The sequence below is a fragment of the Sciurus carolinensis genome, chromosome 12, assembly GCF_902686445.1.
Source record: "Sciurus carolinensis chromosome 12, mSciCar1.2, whole genome shotgun sequence".
Classification (NCBI taxonomy): Eukaryota; Metazoa; Chordata; class Mammalia; order Rodentia; family Sciuridae; genus Sciurus; species Sciurus carolinensis.
In genome coordinates, this window is record NC_062224.1 from 115,770,593 (window position 1) to 115,785,422 (window position 14,830).

General features: G+C 51.1%; 1 protein-coding gene across 1 annotated transcript in view; it reads left to right on the forward strand.

Annotated features, from left to right (window-relative positions):
• Nucleotides 1-8,695, forward strand: part of Ildr2 (immunoglobulin like domain containing receptor 2) — a 56,958-nt gene extending 48,263 nt beyond the window's left edge. Inside the window, exons 9-11 of the mRNA XM_047519996.1 lie at nucleotides 607-823; nucleotides 1,656-2,265; nucleotides 3,310-8,695. Coding sequence (XP_047375952.1) covers nucleotides 607-823; nucleotides 1,656-2,265; nucleotides 3,310-3,345 — 863 coding nt within the window. The 3' untranslated portion in view covers nucleotides 3,346-8,695. The remainder of the gene's footprint in view (nucleotides 1-606; nucleotides 824-1,655; nucleotides 2,266-3,309) is intronic.
• The last annotated feature ends 6,135 nt before the right edge of the window (nucleotides 8,696-14,830 follow it).

A 14,830-nucleotide genomic window follows, 5' to 3' on the forward strand; every position in this document is an offset into this window, starting at 1 on the left:
GAGAAGATGCCTTGGGTGAGTGTGAACTAAGGCTGGCATGAGATGCTAGCATGCACTCCCCCTGACCTTGCGGGCTTCTTGCTGTGTGGGGAAGGGCTCCATGGAAGGAAGGCAGAACGGTAGTCCTCTAAGGCCTGGGGCAGTACTGGCTCTGAAGGCCCCATCTTGGCAGTGGCCAAAGTAGGGAAGATCCTGTCACATGTGGCTTTTCTCTCTCCTGTTGTCTCTTTTGGTCCAACATACTGGGATTATCACAGCTCATCACAGAATTATACTGGATAAAGAAAAACACATGAACCAGGATGATGATGTACCAGGCCAGCTGCAGGGAGCCTGAGTTCTGGGAAGTCAGCCTTAGGTGGAACAAAAACAATTGTTCTCCTGTTCCAAGAAGAGGCAGGAATCCTCCCTCTCAGTAAGCAGGTAGGCTTCCAACTGGAGCCAGTTCCTGCTGCCCAGAATACCCCACCCACAGGTCTACAGCCCACCCTGGACAGGACTGAGGCCCCCAGCCAGGAGTTTCTTGAGCCTCTGGTCTCAGCACTTGGCAGAATTCCCTTCTATCTAACATGGAGAAATCTGTCATGCCTGGTTTTGTCCCTGCAGATAACAACACCATCTCAGAACTTAGCTCCCTGCACGAAGAGGACAGCAGCTTCCGCCAGTCTTACCATCAGATGCGGAACAAGCAGTTCCCTGTGTCTGGGGACTTGGAGAGCAATCCTGACTACTGGTCGGGTGTCATGGGAGGCAGCAGTGGGGCCAGCCGCGGACCCTCAGCCGTGGAGTACAACAAAGAAGATCGGGAGAGCTTCCGGCACAGGTGATGGCCGCCAGGGGGCAGAACAGAAGCAGGTAGACCTGAAACTTGTCTAACAGCATTGTCGCTGCTTCTGGGTCTCTTTCTACTCTGCGCGGGGAATTCCCTTCTCACATTTATTAACCTTGGTTCTCCATGTGTATAGGTGATTATCCGGGGCCTTTTGAAATGTGAGCTCTGGGCCCCTTAATGAACCCTCACGTAGCTCTGCCCTGATACATTTTATCCTACAACCTCTAAAAACTCCCAGCGATCATCTCCATCGGTTTTGATCATTTGTTGCGTGAGGGTAAAATGCCAACACTGTATAAAGTTGCACTTGATTCTCATGACTGGAAGGCAGCCGCCAGTAATATCCCCATTTGAGGTTGGGGAGGCAAACTTCCAGATGCTAAGGCGCTTACCAGGGTGAGAAGACCAAGCACACCGAGGCTGAGTTTACCCAGTTCGTGGGGCGCGCCCCCCTAAATGGTATCTACTGCCCTTTACCTTGAAGGACAGTCCACTGCCTCTCACTCTCATCAACTGCAGGGGGTTCCTTTGCCCAAGAGGTAACCTGGACCTTGGCTCGATGGAGAAACAGGCTGCGGCGAACGCCAGGAAACAATGCAGAGGCTCCTGGGGCCTCAGCCGTGTGCGCTGCGCATGCAGGGGTGTTGAGCCGGGGGCATGGGACGCGTGGCCGTGGACCAGGGCACACCCTAACGGTCAGGAGGCGTGTTTGGGCCCTCGCTGGACGCCGGGAGGCGCCCAGGAGCCGGCGCGCTTCCAGGCCAGCCCGAGCCCCGCACGCGCAGGGTTTCGGCCCACTGACCCCCGACTCCTCTGTCCGCAGCCAGCAGCGCTCCAAGTCCGAGATGCTGTCGCGGAAGAACTTCGCCCCCGGGGTGCCGGCAGTCTCCATGGACGAGCTGGCGGCCTTCGCCGACTCCTACGGCCCGCGGCGCCGCGCCGACGGCAACGGCCTGGAGCCGCGGCCCGGGGGCCGCTTCGAGCGGGCGCGCACAGGCCTCCTCCAGGACGGGCCGCTGGAGGACCTGTACGGGCGCGGCCGCAGCCGCGAGCCGCTGGACCCCGAGCGCGGCTGGCCGGAGGACGCGCCCCTGCCGCGCCTGGTGAGCCGCACGCCGGGCACCGCGCGCAAGTACGAGCACGCGTACCTGGGCGGCGCGCCCGAGCGGCCCGAGGGCGCGGGCCGCGGCGGCAGCCTGGAGACGCCCGCCCGGCGCGGCGCGCAGCTCGGCCCGCGCAGCGCCTCCTACTACGCCTGGTCGCCGCCCGCCGCCTACGAGCCCCGGCCCGGCGACGCGGAGCTGGAGCCCGACGACACGCTGCCGCCCTACAGCGAGCGCGAGCTGAGCCGCGGCCCGTCCTGGCGCAGCCGCGACCTGCCGCACCACGGCGGCTCGGAGAAGCGCAGGAAGAAGGAGCCCGCCAAGAAAACGGTGGGCCGCGGCGGGCGCGGGGCGGGCCGCGGGGCAGGTCGACCGGGCGAGGGAGGAGCACGTGGCCCTGCAGCGTTAGGAAGGGCAGAAAGCGAAGGCGGGCCGTTTAAGGAGCGTCTAGCGCCTCCGCAGGCCCGTCGGGGGCTTGTGCGTCAGGGGCAGCGAGTTGTCAGGGACCTGTAAGTGCGGGGCTCCGCATCGCCCGGCCCACTCTGGGAGGGGAAGAGAAGAGGGTAAGTTCCTGAAAGAGCCCATCCAGAGAAGGGCAGGAGCCCCTGCTCTTTACCAAGGACAGGTCGCTTTGTCTTTCCACCTTTGACATTTTATCGAGTGTAAACTGTGCACTGTGCCTCGTGTGTGTAAAGGAAGTCCTTGGTCCCTGCCCAGCTGCCCAGTTCTTTATTTCCTTTTCTACTGCGAAGTGCAGAGACAGCCCACTCTATCCCTCAGCCGCTGAATTGAGACCTCAAACACTGGGGGACAGTTCCAGTTGTCCACAGTGGGGTCCCACCCTTGCCTTTGGAGACAGCTCTCCATGCCCAGGTGCCCCATCTCCCCGCCATGTTGTTTATCTGGAGTCCTAGTTGGAGATTTTCTTTAGGGTGGAGTATGGGGAGAAGGGATAGCAGCAGACAAGAGGCTTGAGACATCATTAATCCCTCCAAACAATTGTCTTTTGTTCTTTAAATAGAAGAATGCTATGACCAAAGTACTGTGAGTAGGAAGGAAGCTTTCAGGGATTCAAGTCCGTGGTACCCTGTCCTCACTTGCTGTTGGGGGCATGCTGTAAGCACAGTAGCTATTGTTAAGGGGGTGGTAAATTATTCTGCAGCCATGGAACAAAGTTCTGTCTGATGTGTGTTGGCTTCAGCCCCCCCCCTTGAGGCTTGGGAACATCAACACAAGTCTGTTGAAGTGTCCTAAGAGTCAAGATGTGGCTGGCTCTGAATGGGTTCTGGACTCTGCCCAGTGAACCAATCCTGTATAGTTGCTTTCTTCAAATATCTTCTGGTTTAATGTTGGACTCTTTCTGTTTTTCCCCAGAGTGAGTTTCCAACCAGGATGTCCCTTGTGGTTTGATGTTTTCAAGACATCTCTGGATGACCAGAAGTCAGACACAGACTACAGGAACAAGACACAAGCCAGCAGGCCAGGACCTTCTCTGGCCACCACCTTGGAAGATCTGCTGATCTCTGCTTCAGCAGGGGACAGGAGGCAGCCTTTCAGGAGGCTGATTCCAAACCTCAGTGCCCCTCCAGCTAGTTTGAGAAGCTCATCAAGAAGACAAAACATGAAAAACATCGCACACCGAGTTTCTCCCCCAGTTTCTCCTGCCCAGTCTCCTTCCTTAGTGGAGCCAGGACTTCATTTCCAAGTCTGAAAGAGTTAACCCTGGAGTGCTAATCTCCAGAAATTTCCTGTGCCTACAGAATGCTTTTCTGTACCTCCCGAGCTATGCCTGGCAACTGAAGAATTTACTATCATTAGAAGGCCTGCTTGGGGGAGGGGGGAGATAATTTCAAGGCAAAATATGCCTTGTACCCGGATGCTTCCCGGTCACTACACTAAAATCAGAAAGCCTTTGGTGATCTCAGTGACAGTGACCTCCCAGACTATCATAGAAGTGGCTGTTCTGGATCAATTCTTGAGTGACAAAACAGTGTACCATTCTGAAAACCTGTCTAAGTGGTATTTCTTTGTTCATTCTGAGGACATAAACTGCTCTTTCTTTTTCTGCTGCACCTGTCGACATCTAAGTCTGGGACCCTAAGGGCTCTTCTCTTCCTCTGCTCTCCTGGACTTGCCACAGGTTGGTGCCATACACAGAGCCCCACCTGTCTGCACTCTGATTAGAGTTGTCATCAGGTGCCTTTGGTAGATGTTTAATTTGCACACGTGAAAGAGAAGAGAGAGAAAAGGAGAAATAAGTTGTGCAAGATGGAAAAGAATAAATGACCTCCTTACGTTTTACATGTGGGTCTTCTTCCCCACAAATGCCGCTAGTCCCTCCTGGGTCTCGTTTGCCATAAATTGTTTCTCCATCCTGGTTCTGCCATTGTGGGGTTGAGCCTGCATCACTTGGCATCACTGGGCTGCCGCTGAGGATGCTTTAGGAGGTAAAGGGTATTGTTTTATCAGGAGGGAGACCTTCCTGTTCCTACTCTTGCCTAGATGATAGGTTCTGTCTAAATCCCAAAGTGAGACCCTTTGGATTTAGTAATTTGTGTTGCAAAAATGGCCACGAACTCTTCCCTTCTGACTGAGAGGTGGCAGTCTTTTTACCCACCCCTGAATTTGGAGTTGGCCTTGTGGTTTGGTTTGACCAATGGCCTGGTAACAAATGTGACATAAGCAGAGACTGAAAAGTCCTCATGCATTGACTTTGTCCTCTCTTGCTGCTCTTGGGAACCTTGCAGCCACCGCCAGGAGAAGGAGCCTAGACTATCCTGCTGCATGATGAGAGAAAGGCCTAGTGACCCCTGTCCCCCCGTGTGACAGCTTGTCTACACAATCATGTCTGATTGCAGACATGAGAGTTCAACCAAAACTGACAGAAGAATGGCCAGGCTGAGCCGGGTCCCACCTGCTGATCCCTTCTCGAAGCATGAGAAGTTGGTGCACCCTAGGTGTTCATTTTCTTCAAAGACAAAGCTGACTCTTGTTGGCATGTTCTGCTCTGAATCCATCACTCCATCCAAATTTGTATGTCTCTCAGCCTCCACTTACTTTCATCACAGCCTCTCACCCTGCGGTGATGGAACACGGGATTGGCTGAGTCACTGCAGGAGGAGAAGGCTTGACCTCATTGTCTGCCGACCCAGCAGTGGTCCATTTCCTGTGCGTGGGTCCATGGACAACCTCTGAAGAAGGTTGCTCAGCCCCTTCTTGGTCTGCAGAGCCATCTGCCAGGACCTCCAGAGTACCACTCCACTAGCTCCTGTTCTTCATGGCTTTTCCACAAAGTCCTACATGTACAATGTTACAAAGAAGCCCCCCAGGGAGGGTCAGAAGGATGAGCTGTTACCACTGCACAGAGGAGAAACGGCCTACCAAAGGACTTCAGATCGCTTGGCCTGTCCTACAGGAACCCAGAGGACAGTTCAGCCCAGTGCTGGCACTTCCAAGGGCTGGAAGACACAAGCCATAACCCTGGTGCTGAGTTTTAGACTTGCCAATGTCCCTGACCTCAGCAAGCCTCAGTCTGGTCTGTCTGGGCTCCAGCTCAGGTGGAGAATGTCACCAACCTTGGATTTCAACTTGCTCAGGCCGTTTTGCAGAGCACTGGGTAGCTGGCTGCAGTGGCTGCTGTGTCTTTATAACTGAGCACTGTGCCCGGCTTCTCACCACCAAAGAGCCCCATAGCACCAGCTGCAGAGACCAGATGTGTTGCTTTGTGAAGCCAGGGGCACGTGTGATGTTGTTGACAGTTGAGGGGAGCCGTGGGAAGAAGTTATTAAAATTGGAAGCCTGCAATTCAAAGACAATAAAACTAAAGACAGAAAATAAAAAATGCAAAGGCAGAGACCTGTGGAAATAACCTGGCGGGTGGTGGAGTGCTGGGATTTGGGGCCAGGTTGTTCTCTGTAGGGCTGCAGGAATCACTCATCAGAGAGAAAAGGCAGTTGTCTCTGGGTTTGTGAACAGGAGGTGAGGAGAATAAAGGAGGCAAAGCCTGCTCTTCTGGATACCAGGCTTTTCTCTCACCTCCTTTTTTCATCTCCCCAAAGACTGCATCCTGCATAGGAAGTGCCTGTATGCTAGCTTCCTCCCTCAGCTTTATTGGAGTTTAAAGTCCTGTGTAAGACATGTCTCCATTGGGACCATACAGTTTAATAGGGGAAATGAGACAGGCCCAAGAACGAACTGGAGTTCATGCACATGATAGGAAATAGTGCTATGGATAAATAACTTTCAACCCAGAGATTCAAAAGTTTCTTTAAATGGGACTATTTTGATATCTAAATGTATGTGTTTGTCCGTCATCCCATGAAAAGACATGCTCAGTCAGTGATCTGGAAAGCCAGTCCTCAAAAGTCTAAACTGGAGAGAGGTGAACCGGGCTGGTGGCAGGAGGAGTGGCAGGGCCCAGGCCTGCTGGAGCTGCGCCTGCCTGTGAGTCACAGCTGAGTCAGGAATGAGCTGGAGGAGCCGTGGGGGCTGGTGGCGGGAGGTGCGGGTGAGTTGCTTCGCTAGGTCAGCCTGGTTGGCAGCGGGGAACAGTGGCCAAGGCCTAGCAGCAGGTGATCACTCCTGCTCCCATGTACGCTGGTGTGAGCTCATGTCCAGCTCTCCAGGCCCAGCCCTGCTCCGGGGTGTTGCTGCCCACCTTCCCTGGGGCGGGCAGGTGTCTCCATGGCCCCTCGTCTCCCTTCTCAGAGTGTACATGTTCAGCACTTGGCATGGGACTGGGCACACTAGGATTGGAAGGGGCGGCCACCCAAACCTGAGGCACATCTATATGTATTTCTAATAGTCTGCAAAACGTCATGTGAATGATCCCATCAGATCTCAGGCAGCCTTCAAGAGAAGCTGAGGAAACAGGTCTGGTTAGCATTCACCACACCTTTCTAATAGAGGGAGAAACATCAGCCCGCTGGTGAAATCACAGACCCTTCCCATCCTTAGACTCCCCAGCCGTAGGTCTTTCCTGTTGGATCAGTGTTTCACACATTGCCTCACCCTAAGAATGACTTGACTTCCATTGGTTAAAAGGTATCGCTGGGGCCTGCCTTGATGGATTGGGGGGTCTGGAGCCAAGGTGTGACCTTGGACTTGGGTTTCAAGAGAGTCCTTTGATGGGATGCCTTTGGGAGGTGCTGCCCTGGGTCAGTCTTGCCCCTGTCAAGGCTGGCCTGAGGTGTCCTTGGGCAGTGGGTGGGTTCTTCCAGAGTCTGGTGAGGGCCCTCCCACTTCCCTGGGGCTGACCGCGGTGAGGCACCCACATCCTGACGGTGACTTGGACTGGCTTACCAGAGTGGAGTGGAGGGACGACTGAGGGGGAGAGAGGGTTAGGAGCCCCCAGGAGCTTCCCTCCCTTTTCAGAATGGTGATCTGTTGTGACACAGCCTCAGCTCAGACGACAAGAATAGCAGGTGACTTTCTCATTCCCTCCATGCCATTCTGAGCAAAACTTAGATCATGACTGGAGAGAAAGGAGGCCATTGGGGAAATGGCAGATGTAGATCATTTTTCAAAGCACACAGATTATTAGCCTTGCTAGTCAGCACCACGCCCCCCTCAGGATCCAGAGCAGAGTGGGCAAGAGTAGTAAAATCTACATCATATCTCCTCCCAAGATTGGATTTAAGAGCCGCCAGAATCCAAAGGGAGTTTGAAATTGACTTACAGTCGTAGAAATTTAAATTCAATGAAATAGCAGCCCAGATACTTAAAGCCCTAGAAGAAAAAGTGCCTAGTCTTTCCCTGTCTACCTCCCAGTCACCTGGGAGGCTGGCGCGTGAAGCTGGAGGTTCGGGGGGCTTTGCAGGAGAGTGGAGCACTAGGAAGCCTGCCCTGACCGGTCCCTTACTTCACTAGACGTTACCGTTCACGACTGACCTGGCACATCATCTCATGCCCCTGGGATGGAGGCAGGGCCAATGTCAGAACTTGAAGCTGAGGTTGGAAAGCTCTGAGGTCTGCCTCCAGAGGTCTGCCTCCAGGAGTCTGCCCCTAAGGGGGTGGCTTTTAGAATCTGACGGCCAGGTCTCGGACTTCACAACGGCTGTGGTCCTCGGGCTTGGAATCTGGCCCGTTCTCTCTCCAGAAGAGCCCTGAACTGCCAGCTCCTCCTTGTCGCTGTGGGGAGCGGCTGTGCAGACAGGCCCTGTTGCTGCTCCATCCTGCTCTCAGAGGGGTCCAGGTGCAGCAGCCATGAGTGAGGGGAAGGGCTTTGGGGAATAGGTGCTTCCGCCTTGGAATCCCTGAAGAGGAATTTCTGAGCCAAACTTTCATCTGGACACAAACTCCCTGGGCCAGGGAGTGGGATCCGCTTAGGAAGAGACAGCCTGGCATCTCTTCTGGCAAAATTCGTGTTTGAGTGAAAACAAAAGGCAGCTCTAGTGTGAGGAGGGGAAAAGGGAGAAGTTCAGCTAATGCTTCCTTGGAGCTTTTTGGTGGGGCTGGCTGGGGGCGAGGTAAATGCACCCCCCATTTCTTCTGAGGAACTAGAAGAGACACATGGCTTCTCCCTTATGCTGCTTGAAGAAAAGCCAAGGTGTTAGACACTGCCCACGAGAAATGTCCTCGTGGAAATAAAGAGCGAGGGCACAGAAGAAACTATGGGCAGAGAGGGGCAGACGTGCCCAGGAAGAGCCCAGCGGAGGCTGCCCTGCCTGTGACATCGGCCCTGAGCTGTTCCTGTCGCTGGTTGCTCACCAATCTGTATCAGACAGACAAAGTGGATTTGGTTGTGATGTTTTAAACTAAATAAAGCATTCTGGTCTATGTTTGCTCTCAAGAACTCATGATTGACCTAACCAGGGCTGGTCCTGATCTGACAGCAGCTGGCCTCCGCAGGACCAGCACGCACCCTCCTCCGAAAGTTGAAGAGCAAACGCTGTGGGACGATAAGGGAGGCCGGCACTGAGGGAGCATAATGTGTGTGTGTGTGTGTGTGTGTGTGTGTGTATGTGTGTGTATGCCGTGGTGCTGGGGATCCAGCCCACGGTGCTGGGAAAGCACTCCCTAAGTTGCCCAGGCTGGCCTTGAACTCAGGTGCCCTGCCTCCGCCTCCCGAGGCCCTGGCTGCAATGTGTTTCTGCAGATTTTCACGTTCTGCAGTGGGTGACTTGTTGGCACTCAGTCAGCTCACCGCTCGGGGAGAGAGAGGGTGGGCGGGAGAGGTGGTTGGACAATGTGCAGGACCTGGCTGCTTTTCAAGAAGGGAACTAGCATTTGCCTGGTGGAAATTACACTTGGGGAAGGTAGGAAAGAAGCTGTTGGTGGGAGGACATTTAGGTTCTGAAGAGATCTGAGAAATTCCACAGCACTGTAATTAAGAGAAGGCAATTAAAAATCTTTGTTAGCACAAGAAGTGATAAATAGCTCAGGAACCATTAATCCTCTCTTGATGGCCAGGCCCTGTCAAGGGAGTTCCAGATTCCAGGGCTCTGTTGGAATGGAAAATCTGTACTTGCTTGAAGCATCTGGGTATAATTTTCTTCTTTTAGAAATTAACTTAAAAACATTAATGTATAGATTTAACTTGAAAATAGACGGAAACAGTTTAACTCAGAATGCCTCCTCTGGACTTTCTGCCATTTTCTCTAATGATTTAATTCCATCTTGCTTTTTCAGTCCTGCAATATATAATATATTACACATATTTTACATATAATACCTTACATATTACATATACATATGTAGTGCATATATGATAAATATGTTATCTATATATAGTTTGTTTAGAATCATTCCTGTTTTTCCTATACTTCTTTTCTTCCCCCATTTTAGATCTTCCTTTTGAAATCTTTCTGAAGGAAAATTTCTTCAGTACTGATCTGTTGGTAGGATACTCTTGTCAGTTTATGTTGATCTAGAACAAAATCTTTATTTCATTCTTGTTCTTGAAAGATAATTTCCCTGGTTATTCAATTCTTGATTGATGGTTATTTTCTCAGCACATTGAAATTTTTATTTTACTTTCTCCTGACCTTCATTGTTGCTTTCCTGAATTCAGTCACCAACTAATTATCCTTCTTTCATAGGTGACCTGTCCTATCTCTAGCTGTTTTTGTTTTTGTCTCTACTGTTCTTTGGTTTTAATTAACATGTGACCAGGTGTTGATTTTTTTAAAAATTTATCTCAGTTGGGATTTGTTGTGCTTCTTCAATCTGTGGGTTAGATTTTCATCAAATATGGAAAATCCTCAGCTATTAAAACATCAAACATTGCATTTCCTCTAAACTCTCTTCCAAGAAAGCCAATTAAGTGTATGTTAGATCCCATTCTACCTCCACATTGCTTCTATCTTCTGAATATTCCATCTTTGTCTTCTGTTCCCTACTTGGGGTCATTTATTCAAGTTTATCTTGTAATTCACTAATTTTCTCTTCAGCTGGCTCTATTCATCCTTTCAATTTTAGTACTTTTTTTTATTTCAAGAAGTTCCACTTAACACTTTTTCAAATCTTGGTCCTTGTTGACAATGTCATGGACCTTATGTATATGCAATATCCTGTTATTTCTTAAACTCTATTAAAATTCTAAGTAATTTAAAATTAAAATTTCAGATGCAGTAATTCAAATGTTGATAGTCTTCATGGATTTAATTTTGGTGTTTGTTACTTCTACTCTCACTCATGGTTTCTCTTATCGTTATGTATATTTTATTTTTTGATTGTGAATTCATGTTTGGTGTCAGGAAAGACCTTTCCTGATTTTTATGTATTGCCTTCTTCAAAACAGTTCCACATATAGCCAGCAATCTGGAGGGTCCAAGAGGAATGAGTGAGTGAAGAAGTAGTAGAAGTGCTGGCGGGGAGGTCCGGAAGGCACATGTTCTGCTCTCTAAAGCAAACTTCTAGACTGAACCCCAGATAGGAGATGGCAGGAAGTTTCACCTTTGCGTGCTATTCAGAACCTGATCTCTGTAAGAGAAGGACTATTTTAATTACAGACATAAAACTATTTTAGGGGTTAACTGGTAAGAGAAACCTAAGAAATTATGGATTTAGATTCCATTCAAGAAGGAAGGAAAGAGTAGACTCACAGGAGGGAACAGGATTAGGCAAGATGAATTAATTTATTTCCCCACACTTTGACTACTGCTAATCCAAATTTTTATATACTTTCAATTTAAGAAATATGTAGGCTGGTTTAAGATTCTCCTGGAAAATCTTGGCAGAGACATTCTAATAATACTCATCACACCATTTAGGTGGAAGCTACATCTTCTGCTGAATTGGATTTAAGCATTTCCTGAATGTTTATCAGGTGGCCTGAGATGACTCACCAAACATGGCGGGAGGTGCAGAGGCGGCTAAGGTCCCGGTGAGCCAGTGAGCCTGACACGCCATCTAGTGGCCAGAGCCCGCGGCAGCGCCTGGGGCCAACTTGCTGGGACCCAAGGACTGGCAAGAGGCCCTTGTGCCTAGGGCTACCGAAGAGTCGTGTTCCTGGGAACTGTATAAAAATTAACTTCTGGAAAATCAAAGTAAGTGCACTAGAAGGTCTTTACGTGGGAGGGGTGTATTCTGCGTGTTTTTTGAGTTTTTCTGGGCGGACTTCTGCAGGTCCACGTGAAGAAAGCCCTAGCATCTGCCCGCCTTCTAAATCAGCTCAGGACTCTCCTGCAGACTCACAGTGAGGCGAAGTGATGTGGTCCAAGTGTACAGAGCTCCTAGACGGCCCGTTCTCTGGCCTTGGGCTGTAAAAGATGAACATGTCTCTCTTGTTCTCACTGTCTCCAAGAATCAAACGCGGAGACACAGCCTCATGTTAAAGCACTTTATTCTTTACCAATCCTTGCTCCTTGGAGATGTCCTTTTATATTTTGTTACATATCTGTGCAGTAGCCTGCCACCAATGTATTCTTCCTGGATTTTTCCCCTCTTGACAGGTGGGGCCTCACTAGAACGAAGTCCGAAGGGTATATATGCCAACTTCTGTCTAGCACTGTTCTTAGGAAAGCCCTTTGTTGTCGGGCACAATGGTGCACACCCATCATCCCAGTGACTCTGGAGGCTGAGGTAGGAGGACCTAGAGTTCAAAGCCAGCCAGCAACTTAGCAAGGCCCTAAGCAACTTTCGTGAGACCCTGTCTCAAAATAAAAAATAAAAAGGGCTGAGGATGTGGATCATGGGTTAAGTACACCTGGTTTCAACCTATGGTTTAAAAGAAAAGAAAAGAAAAGCCTTTGTTTGGGTTGGGGTGTGTGGCCCCATGGTAGAGCACTTTCTTAGCACGCACAATGTCCTGGGTTCCATCCTTAGCAAATGAAAAAGGAAAAGACAAGAAAATCCCTTTGTTCGCTGAGCAGGGTTCATGCAGAGTAACACTAACACCTGCTCCCCGCCCTCTGCCTCGGGCCATGGTTCAGACCAGAGCCTGACTTTCCTCTTCCCTTCCAGCCTTTTCTTTGGCAACTGCATCAGTCAAAACTCTTTGGTTGTAAATGACAGAAAGCCAACTCAGAGTAACTCAAGGAAACCAACCAACCAACCCAGGAGGGAATGAAGACCCTGAAGATCTTGGAGTGGCCCTGGAATGAAGAAGGCTGCAGAGGCTGAGGACAGTCTTGATGCTCTGTCTGTCCATCACCCATGTCGACTTGTCCCTTTACATTCCTATTTTTCCCAAGGAGGATAGTCTTTCTGTACAAGGGAGGAATATAGCCATTAGCAGTCACATGAGTCAAGTTTCCCAGCTATTTGATCAGACAGGCAAAGGGATTTACTCATGAGAAGAATCCCAGAGAAGAACTGTGACTGACCCACATTGAGCCCTGTGCTCATATTTGACCAGAGAGACAGTGCTAAGGCTTGAAGCTCCTGCGTTAGTGCGGGGTACTCAAAGTGAAATGGCTGGACTGTGGGAGCTGTCACCTGTCAGTCCCTCCTAGTGTGAATGGACTAACTGGGTGGTAACTGTGGGCAGGCAGGTTGTGCTCTAGTTTGAATAAGTGTTCCCCAAAAGTCCATGCGTTTAAGGCTTGGTCCTCGGGTGGTGCACCTGGGAGGCTCTGGAACTTTGTGGGGACAATCTTGTAAGAAATCCTCCTGAAACTGGAGTTCTGAGATGAAACCCCATTCACTACTTCTGCCGGCAGGTGGGGTCCGCACAGGCTGCAGGTCTGTGGCTGAGAAGGGTCGAGACTCCTGATGGTGGGGAGTGCCGCCCAGTGCTGTAGCAGAGCCCAGCCGCTCTTCTCAACTTCTGCTTCTCTGGGGCTCTTGTCTCTTGAATTTGAAGAATGCAATCCACTGAGCAGGATGAGTGGGTTTAACAGTAGGATTTATTGAAGACCAGGAACAGCACTATTGCAGCACAAGAGGAGACCCGTAACAGGTTTTCCCCCCAGTGCGCTCGTCTAGGGTTTGTACAGCACTTGTTTCATTGCTATTGGTCCAAATTAATGCCAGTTAGTGCTCGGACACATACCAATGCTATGGGCCAGTGCTGAAGTCCCAGCTTCCATTCAAATCTGCAGGTCAGAAGCAGGCGGCTCAAGTGCTGAGTGGGCTGCGGTGCTACATGGAGATGCTTCTGCAGCTGGCCTCCCCACGTGCTGGCCGTGCTGCTGTGGGTGGCAGTGGCACACCTTGGTAGCTCGCTCAGGCCTGCCGTTGCCTATATGGCGGGCACCACGCGGCCCAAAGCTCCAACACATTTGGCCCGCCGCTCCGCGGCACTACGGCTTCTCAGCAGAGAGCAGTAAGCTGGCTGTGCGCTTGGCAGTCAGCGAGCCGTGTGTGTCACCTAGATAACTGTGTCCTTGAAGGGAGCTGTAGGACCCTGGAGCTTCCAGTAGCTCTTTGCTTCCAGGTTCATGAAGTGGCTTTGCCCGGTCACAGGCTCCTGCAGTGACATGTGCCTTGCCACACGTCCAAAACCATCAGGCCAGTTGCTCAGGGACTGGAATTTCCAAACTGTGAGCCTGAATAAACCACCTCTTTTTAATCTTCCCAGATATTGTTGGGATAATGATGGAAAACTGACTAACACAGTGGAACAGAAACATTTCTCCACAGGAAAGAAGTGTTACTAAAACTTAAGTTCAGAGAAGAAACTTGATTCTCTCCTTTTGCCTGCAGGTGAGGCTGCATAAGGCATGGAGCTCCGCAACCAGAAGCACTGGGCTCTTAATGGTGGGCTGTGCCTCTGCGGTGGCAGCCGGTCCCTGAGGCTAGCACCTTTTAATCTTGTGAATTTGAAGAACAGATTCCACAGACCAAGTGGTGGGAATATCAGTAGAATTTGTTAAAGAACAGGAATGGAACTATTGCCCCACAAGAGAGAACCCCCCAGGAGGCTTTCTCCACCCAGGTGTGGTGGTTTAGGGATTTATACAGCACTTGGTTCACTGGTATTGCTCCAAACTCGTGCTAATCACAAACTATTAACATGTTCACGCTGTTGGTTAATTTTGCGCCCCCACTCGCCTTCAGGTCTGCCCCACCTCCATTGTCTGGTGGCGGGTCAGGAAGCTTGTGGGGTGGGGCCCAGCCGAGCAGGATTCTGCAGCAGGGGTCAGAACCGCGCCCAGGCCTGGCCAGGACTGCCCTCTTCGGCTGGCCTCGGCCGTGGGCCTGGGCCCGGGCAGCCCGCCTGCACGGTGGGCTTTGGCTGTGCTTGCCCAACCCACCTGGGCCACCACTCACCACTCCACTGCCACTTCTCGACAGACCAGTAGGCTGGCGTGTGCCGCTGGGGAGCTCCGCCACCATCAACAGAAGAAAAGGTAGGTAGGGTAGAAAAGCACAGGGCTGCATCCAGAGTGACTTTCCTGTAGTCACAGATTCCTGGAGGACCAGCCCTTCTGGCTGCCTTCTGTTGCCAAACGCCTCAGACAGCGTGTGCCCAGGTGGGGTTTCAGGGAGACTTTCCTCTGCAGTTCAGGGA